The sequence below is a fragment of the Notechis scutatus genome, chromosome 4, assembly GCF_049901735.1.
Source record: "Notechis scutatus isolate UNSWTSFEM ecotype Mainland chromosome 4, rNotScu1.2, whole genome shotgun sequence".
In the NCBI taxonomy this organism is placed as follows: Eukaryota; Metazoa; Chordata; class Lepidosauria; order Squamata; family Elapidae; genus Notechis; species Notechis scutatus.
Window position 1 is genome coordinate 81,932,575 of NC_142012.1, and position 7,831 is coordinate 81,940,405.

At 40.3% G+C, this 7,831-nt stretch overlaps 1 protein-coding gene across 1 annotated transcript; it reads left to right on the top strand.

Annotated features, from left to right (window-relative positions):
- The first annotated feature begins 528 nt into the window (after positions 1–528).
- LOC113419139 (phospholipase A2 inhibitor alpha-like protein) lies at positions 529–4,994 on the top strand. The gene is made up of 4 exons (XM_026678389.2): positions 529–633; positions 914–1,014; positions 2,016–2,099; positions 4,506–4,994. Exons 2-4 carry the CDS (start codon positions 930–932, stop codon positions 4,841–4,843), a joined length of 507 nt encoding a protein of 168 aa, XP_026534174.2. The 5' UTR covers positions 529–633; positions 914–929; the 3' UTR covers positions 4,844–4,994.
- Positions 4,995–7,831: the final 2,837 nt, after the last annotated feature.

Consider the following 7,831-nt stretch of genomic DNA (forward strand, 5'->3'; position numbering starts at 1 on the left):
CCAGATTCTAACTACTAAAAAATCACCCTATAAATCTATTCAGGGATATTCCAAGCAATAAATACCTCCAGAACTGGCAAATCTATTTTTTATCAAGCTCAGTTTCCTTTAATTCTTTCTCAGTTTCTCCTCTAAGCACAGGCTAAACTCAGTTTTTGACTGTTTATACAATGCCCTTTTTCAAACAATCTCTTTCTGTCTAAGCTGAAGTTATGGTGGTTTAAAAATTCTGGATTTGTTTAGTGTAATCCTGAAGAGATCATTCCACAAAGTTATGAAACCTCAAGGTTCTATGTTTTTACTGCAAAGTGTTGCAAAATCTTTTGGGGACATTCATTCACATGCACACACAATGTATTCTCCAACATTTCCTCATATTTGGCCTCTCCTTTTTTTGACTGGAGAATTTCCAGTTTTTGTAAGCTTTCAATCGGAAAGTCCAGGCTGTTCTTAAATAAACAGCTATTATTGACCTCGGGGAGGAGGAAAAGTAAAAGACGGGGGTATCACCTTGAGCAATCAGTTTGCACAACCCTTCATGTTGCCCAATCCATGACTGATATAAAATAACTCTTACACTGGGAGGACGGTAGTTTCTGGGTGCCACATCTACTGTAGAAGAGAATCCAGAGTGTAAGTGCAGAGAAACAATTTGCTTGCAATATATGATAACTAATTAAGAACTGTGTAGTTACTAAGAGCCATTCTGCTGGATATTCTAATGAGTGGGCTAGAAAGTATGCTTAATGCATGCTTGTAGTTTGTTAAATTAGTGATTTGTGCAGATGTGTATCAAAAATTATTAGATTGGGCTAGGATTGTATCTTTGGCTATGCATTTTCTGAGCAAGCTAGAATGTGAATTTAAAAACCACATGCATGCTACAGTAACTTTGTCTCTATGAATTGTACAGGTTATATGGTCAAAAGATGCATTTGATCCTCCTGCTGTCCAGTCTTCTTCTTTTGGGAACATCTCTGGCCAACGGACATGATACGGATCCTGAAGGACAATGTGACCATTTTAACCTATATTTGAGAATGGGGAGGGGGCTTAGCACATGGGCAGAAGTGGGAGTGCATGGGTGCCATTCCTGTTATCTGAATGCAGCACAGAGTGCAGAGATGATTGGTGGGGTGGTTAGAGGCTAAAACATACAAAGAATGGTTACAGGAATTGAGTATGTCTCGTCTTGTGGAAAGAAGGACCAGGGGAGACATGATAGCAGTGTTCCAATATTTGGGGGGCTCCTACAAAGATTAAGGGATCAACCCTCCAAAGCCCCTGAAGGCAGGACAAGAAGCAACGGATGGAAAATAATCAAGGAGAGAAGCAACCTTGAACTAAGGAAAAACTTTCTGACAGTGAGGACAATTAACCAGTGGAACTGCTTGCCTTCAGAAGTTGTGGATGCTCCATCACTGGAGGCTTTTAAGAAGAGATTGGAGAGACGTTTGTCTGACATGGCATAGTGTCTCCTACCTGAGCAGGGGGTTAGACTAGAAGACCTCCAAGGTCCCTTCCATTATTCCATTATACTGTTATCTGAATGCAAAAAGGCTCCTGGAGAGCAGAGTTAGTTAAAGAACTCCTTCGAGATATTTCACTGATGAAATGAACAAACCAACAATGAACAAATCATAGCTGTAGAAATCAGCACAGCAAGGCTTGTAAAGCAAGGTTGTCTGTTCTTCGGAAAAGCTTTCCAGTGTGTGAATTCCCATCTGGAATGGGGTAGTCAGGAAAGCAGTCTTGCTAAAGTCCTTCTTGTTCACGGAGGGAGAGGTTCAAGGAGGCTAGAAAATGAGGCAATGATCTAATTCCCCACCCAAAGCCATTTCATGCATTCTTCTGAGGACCAATATCTATTAAGCCAAGGGGCCTAGTGTTCACCTGAAGGATCAATAGGCAGGTCCAAGAAAGAATAGCTGCTCGTTGTTTGAATGCCCACCAATTTGGTTCAACTTGGCTTGCCTTCTGGGACTCCAATAATGGGATGCTGTTTTCCTTTCTAGTACTGAATTCTGTGGCTGCCGCTGTAGAGAGGCTTGAAAAAAAGATAGAAGAGGTGAAAAATGCCTTTTTTACAGTCCACAGAGGTAAGAAAACCTGGCTTTTCTCCCAAAGGTTGTGTTGTGTGTTCATTTCAGTTAAATTTGAATACCTGTCTGCCTCTTAGGGCAAAGCTGGCTGGGGAATTCTTGGAGTTGAAATTCTCCAGGCTTAAAGTTGCCAAGGTTGGAGACCCGTGTCTTAGGGTGTCTATAGAGGCAGGGGGTCAAAATAGGAACTGGGACTGTGCAATCTTTTTCAGGCCTGTCACACATGATACATGTGGTGGAGAAGCCACCATTTTATCTTCTCTGGTGGAATTCTGGTGGATTGCTGGGTTGCTGTCTAATCAAATGAAAACAGCAGAGACAACCTAGGCATCTTTTCTTAGCCCAGTCTGAAGCTTCCAAACCCATAGAGAATGGCCCCAAACTGGAAGAATCTCCTGATTTCCTGAACTGATTTACAGTCATTTGAGATCCAACCTTACTCAATGCTGAGAAGCAGTCAAAGCAAGGGATACCAGATCTGGGTTGCAAAAACTCTGACGATCATAAGAGACAGCAAAGGGCTGCCAAAAAATATTTTTTTTTAATCTTTTGGTTGCCATCTGTTAGACATCTGAAGTTCTTGGTGGTCCTGTTCCAATTATTTTGAGGCAGGATACTTTTCCAATTACTACTGAGCTTCTGTCCAATGAGCCTGCCTCACTGTGGTGAGATTCCCTCAGTTTTTAGGAAGAGAACTGGAGAACTCTGATGGAAGTTGATTGCTCCTCTTGAGAGAATTGCATTGATTTCTCCAGAATATGGGAAATGAAATAATATTCATCGTTTGGAACAAATGCTGTCCATTATGGCCTTTTCCCATTTCTCTATAAAAAAAATTGGGACTCTTTCAAGAGCCATCTTCGGGTGACTGAATGCATCCCTAAAATCACAGGATTTTTTTTTTTTTTTTGGGGGGGGGGGGGACTCTGAAAAAGTTTGAAAAAAAGTCAAGATCCTTGTGGGAATAGCAGAGAAATTCTCTATTTGCACCAAATCCAAAACACCCTTTCCATAATGTGTATATCCCATCATTTCACAACATTGCCAATGGTTCCTTTTTCAAAGCTTCCATCACTGTTCCTTTTCAGTGGGATGCTAAAACATATGGATGACAATGACAATGAGGTTAGCCACTGAGTCATGTCTGACTCTTGGCAATTCTATGGGCCTGGTATCTCCACATCTTCCAATCTTTTTTTAAATAAGTTTTTTTTTAGTATAATCATTCCATCTTTGGTTGAACATCTTCTGGGTACAAGTATCATTGTTAAACAATAATCAAGATTACAACATCCTTCATTACATTAATATTAAGTCTACAATGTTAACATAGAGATATTCAACATACTAGTCATAATATTTACTTATCTCTTTTAACGTATCTTCTTTATTTTGTTTCCCTGTTTCTAACTCCCATTTTTATTATTTAACCATTGATAAAATAGATCCCATACCATACAGTATTCAGTTTGCTCTTTCTCCTTAATTGCCAGCATTAATGTATTCATTCCTGCACATTCTAATATTTCATCTCATCTGTAGGTATCTCTTCACTCTTCCAATGTTGTGCAAATTTTCTGGCAGCAGTTAATATATGGATAACTAAACACATCTTCCAATCTTTGAATTGTTCTATATTCTGGCTGGGGTCAGTTTTTTTCTAGCCATCGTGTATTTTGGCACCTTGGTTTCCTTTTACCGCTAACTCTTCCAAACTATAATTGCTTTCTCCAATGAATTCCCCTACATGACATGGCCAAATGATGTGAGATGCTGAAAGATATAGATTTTTTTTTGTATCACTTCATGCTTTCTTTCCAGACGTATTCTGGAGTGTGACAAGTGCTGTTGTGCAGAGTCTCCTACTCTTTTAGGATGCATTACCTGAGATGGCACATCTTTGAAAGAGCTTGCTTAAGTAAACCACAATTCTTTTGAAGAGATGCCAGATGGCTTTCCTGTCATCTTTTTGTCCACATGCAGTTTACTTTAAATGGGTCTCCTGGGAGGAGGGATATTTTCAGCAGGAAACTAGAATAAAGTCCTATTTCAGATCAGAAGCAGAGCGGTTTGGTTGGAAGTCCAGAACTGTTGACTGCTTCTCTTCCAAAAAAAAAAAAAAAGGACCAGATTTTTTTTTTAACTTAAAAAAACCCCCAGAAATTATTAATGCTGTTTGGCCCATTTGCAAGTCCCTGATTTTTCACTCTCTCTGCTGATCTTGGAGGCATTTCCTTTTGGGACTAAGTAAAAAAAAACACCCAAGGGAGCCTATCTTGTCGTCCTCTTCTTGTCAAAATATGCTTGTTGCCCTATATCTAGTGAAGGGAACACACGAAAAAATAACATGAGTTGTGGAGCATTTTCTGCAGTCAAACATGTGCTTCTTCATTGTGTTTCTAGCTCGATCCTTTGGGAGTGGCAGTGAGAGATTATATGTGACTAACAAGGAAGTAGGGAAATTTGCAGCTCTCGGAAACATATGTGCCCGGGCCGGTGGCCGGATTCCTTCCCCTCAACTCCAAAATGAGAATAAGGCCTTTGCAAGTGTTTTGGAGAGGCACAACAAGGGAGCCTATCTTGTCGTCCATGACTCAGCAAAGTTCACTAATTGGGCCGTGGGAGAACCGAATACCGCGGGTGGGACCAAGCAGTGCGTGGTAGCAGATGCGCAGGGAGCCTGGCGCTCTGGGTCCTGCGAGGAAGACCTCTTAGTGGTGTGTGAATTTTCTTTCATCTGAGAAGGAAGACCAGCAACCTGTCCTGAAGAGAGGAGCTGCCGATGATATAACAAGCCGAAAGCCACCCTACCACAACGTCAAAATGTAGAGCACCTAGAAATGATTCCCCCTTTTGTTTCAAGAATGTTCAATAAATACATGAAACAAATGTTACCTTTTGATTGTTCGTCCACCCATTTATTTAAAAATGAATAAATAAAAAAAAACATAGGACTCCTTTGAGGTAGGGCTCGCTTAACAACTGCTCTATTTTGTCGCTGTTTGATGTTAGGAGGGCGCTAAAAATATTTGCTGCTGCACCACCGGTCCTCACCCTTACAACCTATTGCAGTGACCTGAAGTCATGCAATTCCTATTTGCGTGCTTCATAGATGACTCCCAACAAGTGGAGTCAATGGAGAACCCAGCAGTGAAATTGAAAAAGGGAAAGTTGTGGTTTCTTTGTCTTGCTTATTGACCACATGGGAAGTGTTGTTGTAATGGCCATATGTTTTAGCCTCCAGTCCCCTAATCATCCTGGTTGCTCTTCTCTCCACTCTTTCTAGAGTTTCAATATTTTTTTTATAGTGTGATGACCAAAACTGGATGCAGTACTCTAGGTGTAGTCTTACTATGGCTTTATAAAGTAGCTCCCTTTACATTAGTAGCTCCCTTGATCTAATTAAATCCCTCTGTTGATGCAATTTAGGACTGCATTGGTTTTTTTGACTGCCGCTGCACATGGCTGGCTCCTATTTAACTGGTTGTCCACTAGAACTCCAAGATCCCTCTTACATTTACTGCTGTTGAGCCCAGTTTCACCCAGTCTATGTGGCTTTATGCTTTCCATTGGGAAGGTTACATTGACATTTTCTTGGTTTTCTTATGCTAATAAGGAGATTCTCCTGTTTAATCTGGGATGTTCTGTTTGTGACATCTTTTGGATCACAAAACACCAGGCCAAAGGTGAAGGTGATTGGCAGAATCCATCATCTACCTACACGAGTCAGAGACTTTTGACACGGAAACGTGTAGACTTTCTCAAAACAACCTCACCACTGCCTGTTTGCCCAGCAGATCAAGACTGCGATTAATCCTATTTCTTACAAGATTATAAAATGTGCTTGGGTCACCAAAACACTAGAAATATTCACAGTAGCCCTTATTCCTTCTTTCCTGGTGAAAGGCAAACAAACAAAACTCACACAATGTCTCCATTATGGGCTTCTTGATATAAATCCCAAGATTATAAATCAGGTGAGTTGAACAGAAGTGAAGTTTGGCAAATTTACTTTTGGTGCATTGCATTCCCTTTAAGCAGCAAATCTCTCAGTGATGAAGAAATGTTGCGTTTCTTCTTATCATTTTTTAAAATATATATAAGCTTGGCTTCAAAGTCATGGATGGATTTTTCTAAAGACTAAAGTATGTTTTTCTTTTTCTAATCCTTTTCCTCTGCAGTTTATTGACCACTTAAAAAACAATGAAGCAGAACGCTAGCGTTCTCCAATGTACAAGCAAAAATTCTTCTAATCACAAACACAAAAATGCAAATATTTGGCACCGAGCCATAGAGATAAAACTAATATATCCCTCAACTGTTGTTTTTGTTGTGAATAATGACATCCAGTATTCCCTAAATGTTTTGGAATGTTGGTCATTAAAAAAGAATGCGGTTATTCCTAAATCCATTTCATTTGCTTAAAACATGTTTAAAAATTACATTTCCCCACCAAAAAATGTGCATTTGCAAAGTGTTTATTGACAAATGACAACCAATGAACTACATCAGCATATTTCAGAAGGGGTAAAATACACTAGTTAATTTAAGGATGGGAACATCACAAATATTAGAAAGATTTGGGCATGTTTGTTTATTCTTATGTATTGTGGCCCAGAGAATCAAATCACGAACAAAACAAAGAATGCCTTTCTCTAAAGCTCACTCTAAAAGTAAGTAAGGTTTTATACTTAGGCAAGAAAAAAAAATCAAATGTGTAGATATAGTATAGATGGTATCTCACTCAATAGTAATAACTGTGAGGGGGATCTTGGAGTCCTGCTGGACAATCACATAAATATGAGCCAGCGGTGTGCTGTAGCAGCCAAAAAAAATCAATGCAATCCCAGGCTGCATTAACAGAGGGATAGAATCAAGATCACATGAAGTTCTAATACCACTTCGTAAAGCCTTAGTAAGACCACACTTGGAATACTGCATCCAGTTTTGGTCATCACAATATAAAAAAGATGTTGAGACTCTGGAAAGAGTGCAAAGAAGAGCAACAGAGAAGATTAGGGGACTGGAGGCTAAAAATGTGAAGAATGGTTGCAAGATGCTGAGCTTGTCAGTCAGGAAGGTCGGCAGTTCAGCGGTTCGAATCCCTAGCGCCGTTTAATGGAGTGAGCTCCCGTTACTTGTCCCAGCTTCTGCCAACCTAGCAGCTTAAAAGCATGTAAAAAAAAATGCGAGTAGAAAAATAGGGACCCCTTGGGTGGGAAGGTAACAGCATTCCGTGCGCCTTCAAAGGTGTTTAATCCTGCCAGCCACATGACCATGGAGACGTCTTTGCACAGTGCTGGCTCTTCGGCTTTGTAATGGAGATGAGCACCATTCCCTAGAGCCGGAAACGACTAGCACGGATGTGCAAGGGGAACCTTTATCTTTTAGTTTAGTGAAAAGAAGGACTAGGGGAGACATGATAGCAGTCTTCCAATATTTGAGGACCTCCTACAAAGAAGAGGGGGTCAAGCTATTCTCCAAAGCACCTGAAGGCAAGAGAGGAAGCAATGGATGGAAACTAGTCATGGAGAAAAGCAACCTTGAGTTAAGGGGAAACTTCCTAACAGTGAGGATAATTAAGCAGTGGAATGGAAGTTGCCTTCAGAAGTTCTGCTCCAACATTGAATGCTTTGAAGAAGAGAATGGACATGGTTGGACTAGAAGACCTCCAAGGTGCCTTCCAACTCTGTTATTCTGTTCTGTTAAATGCTCATATTTATTACACA

Bases quoted from the DNA above. Each gene is read 5' to 3' on its own strand.
- LOC113419139 (XM_026678389.2), top strand. From the start codon at position 930: ATGCATTTGATCCTCCTGCTGTCCAGTCTTCTTCTTTTGGGAACATCT. The intron at 1,015-2,015 runs GTGACCATTTTA...TTTCCTTTCTAG, and splicing joins TACGGATCCTGAAGGACAAT to TACTGAATTCTGTGGCTGCC. The intron at 2,100-4,505 runs GTAAGAAAACCT...TTGTGTTTCTAG, and splicing joins CTTTTTTACAGTCCACAGAG to CTCGATCCTTTGGGAGTGGC.